General features: G+C 40.8%; 3 protein-coding genes across 3 annotated transcripts; all 3 read left to right on the top strand.

The window, feature by feature from the left end:
- The first annotated feature begins 1,522 nt into the window (after positions 1-1,522).
- On the top strand, positions 1,523-9,642 carry LOC138623404 (transmembrane channel-like protein 6). Its single transcript, XM_069702919.1, has 20 exons — positions 1,523-1,666; positions 2,104-2,234; positions 2,468-2,596; positions 2,698-2,847; positions 2,958-3,111; positions 3,262-3,349; positions 3,447-3,704; positions 3,789-3,994; positions 4,080-4,224; positions 4,903-5,046; positions 5,572-5,726; positions 6,238-6,328; positions 6,558-6,655; positions 6,741-6,836; positions 6,916-6,991; positions 7,085-7,218; positions 8,060-8,236; positions 8,532-8,610; positions 9,326-9,401; positions 9,559-9,642. Exons 1-20 carry the CDS (start codon positions 1,611-1,613, stop codon positions 9,567-9,569), a joined length of 2,454 nt encoding a protein of 817 aa, XP_069559020.1. The 5' UTR covers positions 1,523-1,610; the 3' UTR covers positions 9,570-9,642.
- Positions 9,643-10,745: 1,103 nt separating this feature from the next.
- Positions 10,746-12,084, top strand: LOC138623402 (uncharacterized). Its single transcript, XM_069702918.1, is given in 6 exon segments — positions 10,746-10,828; positions 10,996-11,072; positions 11,074-11,082; positions 11,215-11,310; positions 11,428-11,568; positions 11,739-12,084. Coding segments are annotated over 6 exon segments (366 nt in total). The 5' UTR covers positions 10,746-10,818; the 3' UTR covers positions 11,772-12,084.
- A 492-nt stretch (positions 12,085-12,576) lies between these two features.
- Positions 12,577-15,701, top strand: cenpx (centromere protein X). Its single transcript, XM_069702720.1, has 5 exons — positions 12,577-12,632; positions 13,273-13,324; positions 13,415-13,468; positions 13,557-13,645; positions 14,302-15,701. The coding sequence occupies exons 1-5, from the start codon at positions 12,597-12,599 to the stop codon at positions 14,314-14,316; spliced, it is 246 nt and encodes an 81-aa protein (XP_069558821.1). The 5' UTR covers positions 12,577-12,596; the 3' UTR covers positions 14,317-15,701.
- The last annotated feature ends 662 nt before the right edge of the window (positions 15,702-16,363 follow it).

The following is a 16,363-nucleotide window of genomic DNA, read 5'->3' as shown; positions in this document are numbered from 1 at the left end:
CCTGAAAACTTTTCCGGGACCGCCCCTAAACCTCTGGTGCGTTCACGGACTCCCTCGGAAACGGAGACTACGGTGGAGGGAGGGGAGGGTAAAGCTGTGGTACGCGGTAGTAAGCGCGTAAACGTGGGGCCTGTTTACCGCGGTGCAGAAGTTCATGTTAGTTAATAACGGGGCTGAGATGACGACTGTGGCGCCGTTTAGCCAACACGTTTGTTAGGAATACGCCTTTTTGGTGAGCTCACGGTGACAAACATGACAACATCCAACGCACCACACTTGACTTAAAAACAACAGTGAAAGGACGCTTAACAGCAGTAGCGGCGGAAGAAGTACTCAGATCCTTTGCAGAAGTAGAAGTACCAATCCGGCCGTGTATAAAATGCTCCCTTACACGGGAAAGTCCTGCATAAAATAAAAAAAAATTAAAAAAAATAAAAGAATCTCCCCTCGGTAAAACCACATAGGTATTTAAAGCAAAAAAATGTATTTAAAGTAACAGTTCTGGTTTGGTCTCTCTGACTTATCTGTTACTATTTGACATATTTAGGTTATTATTACAGAGACATCAGTGTGTAAGCAGCATGGTATTGTTGTAGCTGCTGCAGGTGGAGCTAGTTTGAACTACTTTATCCAGAGTTTTATAACAAATAACATGAAATGGAAATACTCAACTAGGCTACCTATAAATCCTTCTCAGTTACAGTGCTTAAGTAAATGTGCTACTTTCACCACCAGAGTAGTAAGCCTACTGAACTGTATAGGCTATCAGTGAATTCCCCAATAAAAACACAGACAATGATAATAATAATAATAATAATAATAATCAGTATAAATCGCTTTATTGTTCGACTTGAGACATGTGCTATGATTACAAAAATAATAATAATCATATTTTGTTCCTAAATGCGTCTTTGTTAACTTAAATTTGATCATTATTTTGAATATTTATCAAAATAAGTTCCATGTCTGACGAGTTGGAGTTAATATTTAGTTGTTGTTCCTCACCTTCACCACGAGATGGCAGTGCGCACTCATGACTGTAAGACAATACAATGCTGTCACCTCAAGTGAAACCATCCCAAATGCATCAAACACACTACACTACAGTAATAATCCTATTTATGATTATGTATACTCTGTGTTTTCATGTCTTCTTTCGGTTTGTAATAATATGTTGTGTTTATGTGTCTTGTGTTTTTCCAGTCTACTCCAACTAGCTTTAAGACAGACACAGAAAAATACTACCACCTGCAGTGAAACCTTTCAAAATAATATTATTGGACACATTGTTATTTTTTATATTTATTGTCATTGTGCTTTTTGTCATTTCTGTCATTGTGTCAGAGTTCATTAGTGAGGAAGTGGCTGGTGTCCCAGCAGCTGTGTGATGCAGGCTGAGCCGAGGATGTGCTCAGAGGATTTCACAGGAAGCAAAGCAACATCTTGTCTGGGTTTTTTTTTTTTTTTAGCTGTGGTTTTACATTGCGGGGCAGTAGACTTTGACAGGGTTATCTTTAGATATAACACACTGCTCTGCACTTCACTGTGTGGCTGATGAAGACCAACCCTACGAGCTGTGTCTTGGCAGTAAACGGTGATGATCAAGGACCATGGCGCACAGTGTGAGCTTCAGTGTCAACCTCTGTGAAATGGAAGCCGACTATGAGTGAGTTCTCTTTTATCTCTTTCTGTTTGCTGTTTCATCATTTGTTTTTATTTTGTCTTCAGAAGCACTAAACATTATGAAGCTGATACCATGAATCATCACTGGCAGATCAAGATTATTTTACCCTATAGTGCCAGTCATAAAATGGTTTTCTACTCTAACTTTAATTCGCACGGTATTATTTTGAACACTGAAAGTCTTGCCCCTACAGACAGCGCGGTGAGGCCACTTACTCCTTCATATTCAAAACAGGAAGCCATTTACAGTATCAGAGTTATTTTTGTTGTGGGGAAGTACAGCTGTTCAGTAAGATAAAAAAAAAAACAACACCATGTGGTATTTCATCAAGGAAAAAGACACATTTAAGATACACCATGTCTTGGGTGCTTGTGCTAAAGCCATGGGGACTTAAATTGGCTTCCTTTCTTCTCTTCCAGGAACCTGGGAGAAGGTGAATCGGGTCAAGACTGCTCCTTTCGGCTCATCGCAGAGCCAGCAGCAGCAGCAGCAGCCAGCACTCAGAGGCACCCTGAAGCCCTAGAGATGGAAGTGTTTAGGGAACGCACAGGTGCAGTTATAGTAGAATAAAAAAACAAAAAATAATTTAAAAAAAGTAGCTGATTACATTTTTCAACGCTCGTTTCACTGGTAATATCTGTAGATTGAGACTTTTAAACATCCCTCCCGTGTAAACGTGCTAGTGGAAATAAATAACGGCCCATATGTGATGGACTTAAGCTAGTGACACTGAGACAATAATGGTTGGTGTTTTCTGACTTTTCACTATGATGTTCCTTTTAGACGGCCGGTCGCCCAGGAGCCACACGAGAGAGAAGCAATATGACAAAGGGCGGATCGACTCCACGCAGATGCACAGATGGTCAGCTGCTGGGCTGAATGTGCTCTCCTCAATGCCCAGTCGCACTGCTGGTGAGATTCAAATCTTTCTCAACTGTTTCACTGATTGACGATGCTCATTCAAACGTGGAAAATTGAATTTGTGTTTACAAAAATGTCCCTTGTTGGCACAGGGTTCAACAGTGCCGCGAGCATTTCTCGACGAGCCAGACGCTCATCTCAGCTCCACCGGCACCGGACCTCGTCCCACGATTCTCCCCACCTTTCCAGATCGATCCAAGGCGGCTTCATCCGAGAAGACGTGGAGGAAATCAGTGATGAGGGTGAACAGAAGATGCTGAGCCATAAACTGCCCCACACGTTTTGACAACTGCAAAGTCTTTGACCTTTTGACCCCTAAACTACAATGACAGTTCGTCTCTTTCGGTGTCAGCAGGCGCGGAGGATAATTTGAATGGCTCTAACGTCGGGTTGACTGAAGACCACAGGGAGCAGCTGGTGTCCGACCTCCGAGGCCTCTCGGTGAGCGACGGCATGCGCAGGCTGCGAGCCCTGGCGCTCAGCCTGGCAGCGAAGAAGGAAATCAGGTACACGTGACAGTGAAAACATGAAATGTCTGAGAAATAAAGCTCCTGAAACACAAATCATGATCAGTAACCATGTTTGACGCAACTCAGCTGGCGACGTGAGCTCTCATCATCTTTTCCACTGGCTCTTCTTTGCCCGTCTTTTACTAGGCAACTTGCTTTCAGTGTCGTGGCTCAAAGTTCACTCATCAGCAGGAATATTCCATGCTGCAGTCGTCTAAGCGAGAGCATTTCGAGGGTGAGTGACATGACAGTTTGTGACATAAGATATCAACTTTTTTTTGTGTGTGTGTTTGTGTCAGTCACACGCTCGTGTTTCCTCCCCCCCTCCTCAGATTTGGCGCCACTGGGTGTTTCACTGCCTCCATGTCTTCATTTCCCTCCAGCTGTGGCATTCACCGTTAAAGAGACTGAGCGGACGTTATGGGACCGGAGTGCTCTCCTTCTTCCTTTTTCTCCGAACCCTCCTCTTCTTTAACCTCCTCCTCTTCATCATTAACGGCCTGTTTCTGATCTTACCTCAAGCCATCCACCCTCCTCTTGTCGACTCTCGTCTCGACGGTGTCACCGACCTGGAGCTTCTCACGGGCATGGTGAGATGGCTGGACATTACATCCCAGCAGTTTGTATGGAAACATACGTTTTTGAACCAGAAACCTCCTCAATGTCTCTGGCAGGGTTATCTGTCCCAGAGCCTGATGTTTTACGGCTACTACTCCAACGACAGCATCAAAACTTGCGTGGCTGCTGACGTGAACTTCAATTCCACTCCGCCAGTCTGCAACATTAGCGGGCCCCAGGTGATGCCGTACAGCATACCTGCAGCCTACTTGTTTACCATCGCCACCGCCTTCTTCATCATCGGCATCATCCTGGTGTACAGGTGGGACAATACGTGACTTGTCACTTGCTTGTGTGTTGATGTTATTCACAGCGCGTGTTTTATGATTTTTACTGTTCTTTTACAGCACGTCGAAGTCCTTCGGGAAAAGTTTTCATGTCCTCAAGTCAAACGGGAATCGGGGGTTAAACGTGTTCTGCTCCTGGGACTTCAAAGTGAGCAAGAAGACGTCCGTCAGGCTTCAGTCTGAGAAAATCAGCACTCAGCTCAAAGTACGCGGTCATTTGAATTTTCAGGGTGATTCTCTGGAGTGAAACGCATTTTGATGTCAATACAAAAACATGATGAGTACACAGAACGTTTAAAACAGGACAAACTGGTGCAGCATACCGTTTCAAATGCGATTCAAATCACAAGATAATCTTTTTTGACGGTTGTCAGCATCAGATAGTCGACAGATTAAGTTCCCTGTCACATGCTTGGCCACTTTGTCGCAATAGTTGCTGCGCAGTTAATTTCCGAGCAGGAAGCTTTAGATCCTACAACTTCGCACCTCGTGTTACTCTTGTTGCACGCTCCTCAACATGCGCATACCTGTTATCTGCTCTGAATATAATAATAAACTTTATTTGTACAGCCCCGTTCATACAAGAAATGCAGCTCAATGTGCTTCTCAGCAAAATAATTACGTACAGTGTTTCACGTTAAAAACAGATACAAAGGAACAATTCAAAATATAGAAAAGAAATGAGATAAAACAAATAAAATGCATAAGGAACAAGATAAAACACATAAAAAGGAATACGAGTGGAAAAATATAGGATTGAGCGATGCACATTTCAAGGCGCGGTAGTTCAAATGTGCAACGTGACCACGGCCAATGAGATTTTTCGACACATTGACGGATGTTGATGAAATGATTCCGGCTGAACGTCACGCTTTTCCAACAGGAGCAGCTGTCCGAGATGGTCGGCGGCAGGGACAGGAAGAGCTGCGTGCAGCGACTCCGCCGCTTCATGATCCACGTGATAGCGTGGGCCACGTGTCTGGCCTGCATCGCTGTGAGCGCCGCGGGAGTCCACTTCCTGTCGGAGGTCAGCGATCGCCATGTGCAACCAGACGTGATAAGATTACATGCAGATACGAGCACCCCTTCGAGCCGGAGTCAAGTTTTCTCAAGACTACCAAAAAGAGATTTAAAAAAAAAGAAAAAAGAAAGAAGCTCTCCGCCACCGCAGCATATTTACTTCTCCTTTTTCTTTCCTGCCACGTGCTTCACACATCTGCCGTTGAGAGAGTGTGAGAAGTTAGACATCGGAAGAAGAGTGTGTCTAACATGGCGGCACCAACTTTTTCTGTTATAAACACTTTGAACTAGAGTTTTGTTTTCACACATTTATGGTTTCCTGTTGTACAAATTAAAGCTGGCGACACAGCACGAGAGTCTAGCAACAGATGCACGGCAATGAAATGGTTATTAAAGTTAAACTGCTGAGGTAAAGAAAACTGGACTTTCTCCCCCATGGTCTCCATCCTCCTCCTCCTCCTCATCCTCATCATCCTCATCATGACATGTTGGTCTGCAGCCCTCACCGTGATCTTTGTCCATTCTCTCGCAGGCCACGATTGAGTCGGATGTTTTCAAAGACAAGAGGCTGCTCCTGTTTGCAGTGGTGTCGGGCATTAATCTGTTACTCCCTGGCTTCTTCAATTTCTGTGCCTGGATAGAGAATCATGACTCGCCTGGTGCTCGTGTCTATGTTTCCATCTTCAGGTCAGAAAAAAACAAACAAATCAATTCACAATCAGCCATGCCGCACTAATCCTCTTCAGACCATTCACGTGGAACCACTCTAAACAAAGCCAAACCGGGCAAAGCATACGGCAATACAATTTAGAATTAAACTTAGCACCGCAAATAGTGAGAACATCCAGTGAGCTGTTTTTGCACGAGTGTGAATGTTCAATTCAAATATTAGTTTCAGTATGTTTTCCCTTTTACACCGATTTGTTGACTTTTCATAATTTCCGGAACACACAAGTGGACATACGCAACTACAGACATACTGTAGTAAATAGAAAGTAGATAACAACTATCTAAAAAACTATATATATATATATATATATAAATAAATGGGGCACCCAATCAACAATTAAAAAATGGGATTTAATGAATTCAATTTTAGTGTAATATTGTTTATACAATATTACGTACTTCTGTACTCCACATCCCTTCCCTTTTAAGTTTTTTTTTTGTTCTGTTTTGTTGGTTGTTTTTTTCTCAGGAATCTGTTGTTGAAGATCAGCGTTGTTGGAATGCTCTGTTACCGCTGGCTCGGGAGAATTGCTGTCGAACCAGAAAGTCGTGGTTTACAGGTTACAAACAAACGTGTTACTAAACCTCTCATAATTAGTTGAATTCATCCTAATTTTGGCACAACACCGAGTTATGCAATGCCAGAGGAGGGTTCGGACACATATAGTGATGTCAGACTGTGACTTCATAATCACTAATGATGTTATCTAAACCGGCTTTAGATAACGAACGAGCTTAAATTCACTTTTTGCAGATTTTTCTTTACCGTTTGTGTCTTCCTGTCTGCAGTGTTGGGAGAGTTTTGTGGGACAAGAACTTTATTGGCTGCTCCTGATGGACTTCATCTTTACAGTGCTTAACACTTTTTTGGGAGAGTTTCTATGGAGGCAAGTTGGTGCTTTACTTAATGCTCAAGTAACTTACTGTTAAACTAGTCGCAGTCGAAGTTACATCCTGGCATCTTCCCTCTAGCTTCTTTTCCAAGAAAAAGCTGAAAAGGAACAGGAAGCCAGTGTTTGACATTGCTCGTAATGTGCTGGAGCTCATATACGGACAAACTCTTACTTGGTAATTAAAATCACATCTTTGAAAACAATCGCTTATTTAAACAGAAAAGTGAATGAACCGTGTCCTCTGTTCTTTCCAGGCTCGGGTTGCTGTTTGCTCCACTGCTTCCTGCAGTCCAAATCATAAAACTGTTTGTGCTGTTCTACATGAAAAAGGTTAGTGCAGCACGCGGTGTTCGGTCACCGTCATACGGTGTGTGTCTGGGCTGCAGAGCGAGCTTAACATTCTTTCTCTGGTTTCCTTCCCAGAACAGTCTGATGCTGAATTTTCAGGCTCCCAGAAAGCCCTGGAGAGCCACTCAAATGTCAACGCTGTTCATCACTCTTTTGTGCGTCCCCTCATTTCTCGGTGCCGCCGTGTCCGTCTCTTACGCGATTTGGATGTGAGTGAAACAGTGTCCCCTCTCCTTGACTGTGATGCTTCCGCGCAGTTCGTACACAGAAAGGCATGCGCGCATTCCACAACCTCACACACAGCTTTCTAAAAACAAATATTTGACACTTGATGACAGTCTGTCAAATACAAATTGAAAATGACAACAAGTTCTATACTGTTCACTTGATACCATTACACTGAAAGAAGGGGGGGTATCTTTTTTTTTTTTTTTTTAATTTTATTGCCCTAAATCAAATGACATAAACCCCCTTTTTTCCTTTACACAAGTCATCTGTGTAAACAAAGCCAGATATGTCTTTCTCCTCTGTGCCATATGGGCTGGTTCTACATAAACTGATCCGGTGTTAATATAACTTGTTAACACAGCTGAACAGCAATCATCACCAAATACAGTATCTTTTCCTGCAAGGCAGCGCCAGGTTGCTGAAATGACTTTAGTCCTGTGACCAATTTTGAAGTAGACGTTTGACATTTGAGGAAATATGCTCACTGGGTGGCAGTATATAAAAAGACGTACTAAACAATACACTCCTCAACTGTATTATCATTTTTTTTTTAAAGTCAGACTTGGGAAGAAATAAATATTTCTCCAGATGTCAAACAATTCATTTAAAGGTTTGTCCTCAGAAGAAATGAAGGAGCTTGGGGCTGAGTGAAGACGGGCTGTGAGGAAGTGAGAAAGTATGGCAAGAATGACTAAAAACCCAAACCAGTTTTTTTTTTTTTTTAAATCCAAAGGTGACGTTAGAGCTCAAAGAACTGAAAAGGTGCTACAGTACAGACTGTAAGTATTTGTACAGTATCCTCAAAATGTCTGTCATGCACAGGATTAAACCCTCGTCGGGATGCGGCCCTTTCAGGAATCTTACCTCAATGTTTGAGTCGGGGCAGCTGTGGGCTAAGGAGCAGCAGAACGCTCACCCCATCCTGTCGGGGCTCAGATGGGCCTACAACTCTCTGGTCGAGAACCCGCTGTTCTTATTCCTCGCCTCAGGAGTCCTGCTGTGAGTCGTGATGAGCACGATGTTTGCCTAACTGTCGAGTTTCCGCTATAATTTTTTGTTTCTGTCTGATATACATTTTTCATCAATGTATTGTTTATTGATTCTGGCCCTGTTGTCTGTGAGAACTGAACACGAGTATAGCGTGAGCACAAGTCATCGTGTCTAAAATTGTGTCTGTAATGTGGTTTAAAAAGTGTCTTTTTTTTTCTTGAGGCATTTCACAGTTGTGACTTTGTGTAACTGTACTATTTACGCCCTTTTAAATTTGAATTTTGACCGTTTCTTTCTTTTTCAGATTGGTGATATACTTTCATTCTCAAGTTGTCGATGGCCAAAGGGGCATCATCAGTCTGTTAGAAAAGCAAATTGAAAATGTAAGCGTCATCTTTTTTTTCTTGAGTCTGTAGCCGTGTGAGAAGCTCGGTGAGTCTTCACTGAAGGTTAATGCTAACATACTCACAATAACGACGCTGTGATGCTGATGTTTAGCGAGTGTAATGTTCACTATGTCACTAAACACAATGCACTGCGGATGCTATGGGAATGTAATAATTCGTTTTAGAAGCACAGTTTGATGTGTTGACCTTAATTATGGTGAGACAGGAACAATTAGGGCATCAACATAGTCATTCGAATGCCTCCTGAGGAGAGTGGGAATGACTGAATCAAATTTAGTAAAAGATTTTTTTTTAACTGGATAAGTGAAAACTTTGGCTTTCTGGTGGCATCAGAGGAGAAATCAAAGCATGTCCAAATTGGGACGTTCTTGAATATCTATATCAAATTTCATGGAAATTCATCCAGTATTTGTCCATACATATCACCAAAAAGAACCCCAAATTTCCACATCACGGTGGCAACTAACAGGGGATGTGCAAATTAGTTATGCACATTATAAATATCTGTACAAAAGTTTTACCAAATTCCCTCAAATAGTTCTTCAGATATTCAGTCTTGACCCAACAGAGCAACAGACCGTGACCCAGACCCATGCTGCAGGTATGGGTAAAAATACAGGACTCGTGTAGAGTATGTTATTAACCTGTATGTGTATCGTGTCTTTTTTTCTTTTTTTTATCTTGTATACAGGAGGGTAAGGATAAAAAGTTCCTTGTCACTAAATTGCAAGTGATTTGTGAACAGAACAATCCGGTTTCTCCTCACGGTGGGTATCCTCCAAATATTCTCCAAATAATCTCTGCTGTGGTTGCATCGAGTTTGATTATTGTCTTAAATGACCACATTTCTCAACGAGGAATGCATTTGTTTGGGGACTATCTTTAATACAAACAAAGCTTTTTCTTTTCTTTTTTTTCCCCCAGTCTGTGACTGAACAACATTGACAACAGAGCGTAGCGTTGGCAAGATAATATCTTACTGGTGACAAGTGTGCTAGCTTTGATATTATCCTATAAATGTGGAAATTGCTGCCAACATCATCAGGGATGTCGCCTAAAAGCTACAAAGAGAACAAAAAGTTAACATTATGTAACCATGAGGTTTGATCATTTCAAATATATTCAGTGATATTTGACGATTCCTCAAACTAAAAACTAAATCTGTCTTATCACTATTTAGGGTCATTCATATTTATTTGGTAGAGCACCTATTGAATATATATATATATATATATACATATATATATATAACTTACATATTTGTGGTTAATTTTGTAATTCTGTTAAAGTTTATGGACAATGATCTTGAATGTATTGTTTTAAAAGACAAAATAAATGTGTTTGTACATATCTCCTGTGTAATTAGAATGAGGAACCCAATTGGTTCTCTAACAGAAAACATAATTTTTTTTTAATCTGATGGGTCCAAACAGCGTAGACATTCCTTCATCATCCGTCCGACCAGATACAAAGAATAATCACCACTTTGTTTGCTACTGTAAAAGATTTGATTTTTAATACAATACACAAGGCTGGTGGTCAACAGGGGCTGAAAATATGCTGAAAACAATGCTGAAATAAATTTCTTAAGAACCCATTCAGAATGACATAATTTGAATTCTCTACAGACGAAAACAATAAAGTCTCAACTGAAAATGCCTTCGTGACCTAACTATTCAGCTGATGTTATCTTAAAAAAAAGATATTCAGAATAGGTAGTAGGCCCGTTACATATCGTTTCAACCTCTGGCGAGTTAGAAGTACGGTATTTGTACATATGGCAGTTTTATAGTTTCCTTTAAAAGCGTATTATATTGGAAACACAAGTGCAGGGGGAGAAAGATTGGACGTAAGGCTTGTGATCAGCAGATGATTTATTGTACTTTTGCATCACCCTCCCTCAAATATCCTGTCAACTATTCTGCTGCTCCATTACCAAGTTCTTGGTAGTCAGAACTACTGGTAGTCCAAAAAAAAAAAAGCCATCCAATTTCCTCGTTAGCTGCTCAACAAGTCACGCAACTCTTCGACTGTTTGTTAAAAAATTCTTCCTGCGAACTTGACAAAAAAACAAAAAATGAAAGGGGGAGGCGATTTCCATACCCACTGCACAGCAGGCTCCTCTGCACTTTGAGTTGGTCTACACTTTGAAGAGCAGGCTCGTCTTCTGTCAACATCACAGTAATGACTTCAGGTATGTAAAATCCTTCTGGATTTCATGCCCGCAAAGAAAATCCAATTGTAAACTGTCATGATCTAATTTTACATAAATGTATCATATTTCCATTTTTTTGTTTTATTTGACAACTTTTTCTCTTTGTACATGTCTTTAAAAAACTGTCCAACTCGTCCTCCCTTCAGATAACACGGAAAGGAAGACAGCATCGCGAGTGTACATCAGCCTTCCAAAGACATACATGGCTGATTTGGCTAAAAAATTATGAACTGGTAAACAATTTCTCTCGTTCCTGTTTTTATTTACCTTTTTGACCTCAGCTTGTGATCTTAATCTTTTGACTGTTTTTTTTTTTTTTTTGCAAGAATATTCCACAAAGCTCTCCATTTTCTGTCATTTAACAGGACCATGGATTGGTTGTAAAAGACCAGAGTCCCTATCTAAATGTAGGATATATACAGGCTTACTTTGGAGAATGGGGAACCATCACATCATGTCAGGTAAAGACTGAAAAATGATTTGTATTCGTGCCTTTGTTCCTGTGTTTATAAATTATAAAGCTCCAGGAGGTTTTGTTACCTCATTATATAAATACTCCTTGTTGAATTGCATAACAGATCAAGAAGATCCCCAACTCAGAGAAGGCAATAGCCTTTGTGAGGTTTTCTAAAGAGGAAGAAGCAGACAGAGCAGACTGGGCTGGACCTCACTATATTGGAGGCATGGAGGTGACAGTAAAACGGTTTGTGAGTCCAAAGGTGAGTATCAGCCGGGCTGTCTCTCTTCTGTCGGGGCCTGCTCTCAGTATGTAAATAAAAATAGAAACCTTCAGCTCGGAAGAAGAAACGCTAATTAGCAGGATTTGATTTTAAAAGTGTGCCTTTGTTGCCTGCTCCTTCATCAGCTGATAGAAATATTTGTTTTGCAGATTAAGGAGGTTTCACCGAGAGAGGTCATCTAAATCCCTACTACAACTTGACCACGACGTTCAATAGGTCTGGGTTACATGCTCGAAGATGCTCAGTGGTTAGATGAAAACACAAGTTAATAAAGAAAAAAAACGTAACCCTAATCTTTTTCAGAAGGGTTTTGTGTTTTGTACAGATGTGAAAAAAAATGCTTTGACAATTTTCAAAGCATTGGTTTATATGTATCCTGCGTAAATGTACACTATTTTATCTGTTTAAGGTTTTATTTGAGCTACTAAGGCCCCGATTGTCTAGGTCTACATGTTATTGTGTTGTTGTGTGGTATATTTGTATGTGTATATAACAAGCCTGATCAGACGTGTGTCCCTTTGTGCAGCCACTGCAAGATGATGTAAAAATGACTAAACTGTTGGCTCATTAATTACTCTTAAAAAAAATAAAAATATAGAAATCAATGGCATCATTCAGTGTTGTTTTTGCCTTCATCTTTTATTCCTCTTATGCCAAATCTTTTTAAAAAAAAATAATTTTTTAAACAACTAAATGAATGTGAACTATTTGAAATGACGAGTGTAATGAACTAGGCCTACAAAAGAAATGTAACGCCATTTAAATAGAAGAGAGAAAAACATATTGGGGGAAAAAAAAAAAATACATTGACCACGAACTATAAAATAATTTGCACTGTAAAACTATAACGATAAAATATCTTATTTTCAAAATTAAAATATCAAATCTTTCCGGCCACCGTCTCTTTCCAGCCAACGCCGTCTACACGCGGGGCGGTGCGAGTGTCGTCACACGTCAAATAGCCAATCCCTGCGCAGAGCGCCAAGTTTCTCTCGAAACGTGAAGACATGGCGGAGAATAACGCTGAAATTTGCTTCAAAAAGGTAGGCGCGATATCGCTTCAACGACTGTGATTGTTTTTGCTTGTATGGAGAAATGAAAACGAACCCTGCATCTTCCTTTTCGCATGATTGTATGCATTTCCAGCACTCACGGCCGCCCTGTTAGCAGAGCATATGCATTGTTCCTTACCTGTCAGACGTTGGCTAAAACTTCACATCTCGTTAAATTATTCAGCTATTCATAGGTTTGACAACATAACCACGTATGCCGAATAAGAGACCGGTTCACAATGTTGCAAAAAAAGTGCTCTGTAGTCGCTATTTTCTGAGACAACATACGGTAATTTTGCCGAGTCTATTACATGACCATTTTTTTAGAGGGCAGTTTGGTAGGCGGAAACGACGAACGAGAAGGAATTTCCAAAATAAAAGCAGATGTTTTTCTGAAAAGTCAAATAAGGCTTTTACAAATGTAGGTAGTTTTGCACCTGTATTATGTTTATGCCTACACAAAAACAGTCATTAAATGTTGTAGTATTTTCAGTTTGCTTCGTTGAAAGACATAAATAGATAATCATAATGAAAGATAACTCAGACTATTTCCTTTAGCTACTTACTCCATGGAGAAACCTTGACTGTCACATACACTGTATATGATTATGTGCTCTCTTTTTGTATACAGGAAACTGTAAGTAAACTCTTGTCTGGTTTCTTCAAGGAGGACAAAACCAAACGTGAGTTGAATGAATATTTTGTTATCAGGGACAAACTGTTTTTTGTTTTATATGCGAGTCTGTGGCTGAACAAATCTCACTATGTTACAGTAAGTGGTGATGCAGCACTGCTCATGGCAGAGATGCTAAAAATATTTGTCCAAGGTAAGTTTTGTTACAGTTACATTCAGTCTGAAACACAGTACTTGACCACTTACAGATTCAACTTTTAGTCTTTTGTTTTAATTTCTAGAAGCTGTTGTGAGATCGCAGAAACAAGCTGAATCAGAGGACTGTGACCAAGTGGACATTGAACATTTTGAAAAGATCCTACCTCAGCTGGTGCGTAACTCAATGGGCTCAGGGAAATTCATTTTTTTTCTATTTTGTTATTTAGGAGACATACATTTTAACCATATAATATATAGACTGTCCCAGTGTGCTGGCTTTTTGTTTGCTTAAACCAGCATGAATATCAAGAAAGGGAGTCTTCCTTTTTTTGGCTTGTGAATTCTGAATTGTTTGTGTAATCAATCTTTAGTTCAGATTTAGACTGTACTATTTTCTGCATTATTCCACATGCTGCAGGTATTACAGCTAATCGTGAGAACAATCAAAGGACCTCCCATGGGATTACAGAGCTAAATACAGCATTGATAGTCAAACTTCTTCTTGTATGGAAAAACCCACCACTTTTTATGTTGATATCTGTTCAGTACTGATTAATTGGTACAAATCCTACAATGAAATTCCTCTTATACCATAACTGTTCCTGTTAGTGAATAGGGTTCAGGCTCAACTCCAACCAGTTAGTATAGATTTAGTGCCCACAAGTGTACCTCCAAATAAATAAGTTAGATCAGATTAGACCAGAAAACCAACAATCTAAATTGCTCAAACTGAGAGTATTCTTCTTTTTTTTCTTTTACATAAAATTCTGGTTAGACATAATAAAGCAATTTACAGCTTCTCAGTCTTATGTCTCTTCTCCAACGCAGCTTCTGGACTTCTAGCGCAGTGATGCCACAAGATGGAGCCAGAGAGCTGCCAGCGTGTTCCTGGTTCAACCCTGCAGCTTCTACAGTTCCGAGTTTTATTTTGCTGATGTCTATTTGTTTCAGTGTTACTGAGATTTCAGAATTTTCCAAAACTGAGATAACATTGAGATTCTCATTCTGAATTTATTTTGAGTGTTGGGATTTTTAAATATAGAAAGCAGCAGTGATGTCACCACGCCACCACCAATAAGGGCCACCTGTGCTCCTCCGTGCAACAACAGGTGCTTCCAGCATGCTCCATGGCGCCCTTCATCAAAGCCTCCAGGATCAGTTGGAAGCAATTAGAGTAATAAGGGGAGCAGCCAGTCCCTTAGATGATGACAAGTGCCAGGAAAAAAGGAGTACCCCCTCCGGCCACTTTGAAGTTCCCTTTTGCTGTCCTGCGATGTTTAGTTAGAGGTGGGGGGGAAGGGCAAAGGGGACCTCTGGCACAGGGGGAAAGTTGAATGGGAGTGTGTGTGTGTGCACGAATGTGTGCATGTGTTAGCCAAACATGGCCCGAGACCACACGCATAGATATTCTATTTAAAAGGAAACATAACAAAACACATTGGAACATGGTCCAAGAAGAGCAGGGTGTAATTCTGAAGGTAAATAAACAAAAGAGGCGAGCAGGAGAGGTGCTTTCTCCACTTTCATCACAGCAGAGGGGGAAGTTGGGCCTACAAGGGAGAGGGTAATGTGGGGTTTTCTAACCCAAGGAGCTCTGGTGGTTTTCCACCAGTGGTGCATTTGACCAACGTGTCTTCACTGTGAGTCAGCATTGCTGTGCAACACCTCACACTATTTATTTGTGTGGCCCTTGGGTGACTCACTGCGCTTACAAACGCTGCTCACATACAGCTGGAAGCAACTTAGGTGAAAGTAAAGAATCCAGGCTCAAATAGGTGCTCAAGGACACGGCACCTGGAATTTGACCCAGCACCTTTTTTTAGTAAGGCCCAGGCTGGATTTGTGTTTCCCAGGGGTAACTTCCAGAGCAGACCTTCAGGAGGAGGTGTGTGTGGTTGAGTGACGTTGAGTTTAATAATGCCAGGAGGACCATTGGGGCAGTAAACAACTTTTTTTTGTGCAGTAAATAATTTGTTGAGTTAGTAATTACAGTCTTAAATGTCAGCATGTCATGGCTCAATACTCCCTTTTCATTAGTAGATATAAAAACAAATGGTCTTGCTAAAAAAAAAAAAGTACAATACATCCTTACTCATTACCACAGTCAGAAACAAACTTGTAAAATATGTATTTTCTATATTGCATCCTTTGTGGAGGTTTACACAAATGGAAATTGATCTTTCTGGATTGTTAATTGTTGCACACGAAATAAAAACAATTATTCTCTTGATTGTCCAACTCCTTTCATTCACCCTCTCCCCCCCCTTTCCTTTTCCACAATAGGAGTTGTTGGATGACTGTACTGGCAAAGGCGTGCACCACTATACAACTTTTCTCCTCATGCATCTTAGTGGAACAAATTACATCTGAAGGCAGTATTATTAAACATACGAAAGCAGTTAGGAAAAGAATGGGGAGGGGCGTTGAAGAGAGTAATGAGTTAAAGCTTTTCTTGATCATACATTAAAGGCAGGGAGTGTCGACAGCCAGTCCAGACGCTTTGGAGAAGCTCCGGAGTGAGAGGCTTTTCCCAGGAGACAGAGACCGATCTGTCTCCAGCCCTCTGGCTGGTCTTTGGACAGCGCTGCACATAGGCTCAGGCCCTCAGCACTGCTAGAGGATATCTGCTTGATTGTAGCCATCAATATTAGTGCTGATTTTGTAGAAGAAACCCGAGACTGCCAAAGTTACCTCTTAGTTGTAAATCAAGTTAAATCTTGCTAATAAAATTGTGATAAGTGTGGTTGCATCAGAGTGAAAAGCTCGAACATGATGAAATAAAAACAAGGCTGTCCATTTATAAGTTCTGGGAAAACCTGACCTGTGTGGGCACTGCGTACATTTTTAATATGAATGTGTGTGGTTAGCGGTAATCGTGGTTAAGAGCACG

The sequence above is a fragment of the Brachyistius frenatus genome, unplaced genomic scaffold, assembly GCF_029030835.1.
Source record: "Brachyistius frenatus isolate BFR_SWC_R1_liver_20210118 unplaced genomic scaffold, ASM2903083v1 Contig_43, whole genome shotgun sequence".
Lineage (NCBI taxonomy): Eukaryota > Metazoa > Chordata > Actinopteri > Embiotocidae > Brachyistius > Brachyistius frenatus.
This window is presented reverse-complemented; position numbering and strand designations above follow the sequence as displayed.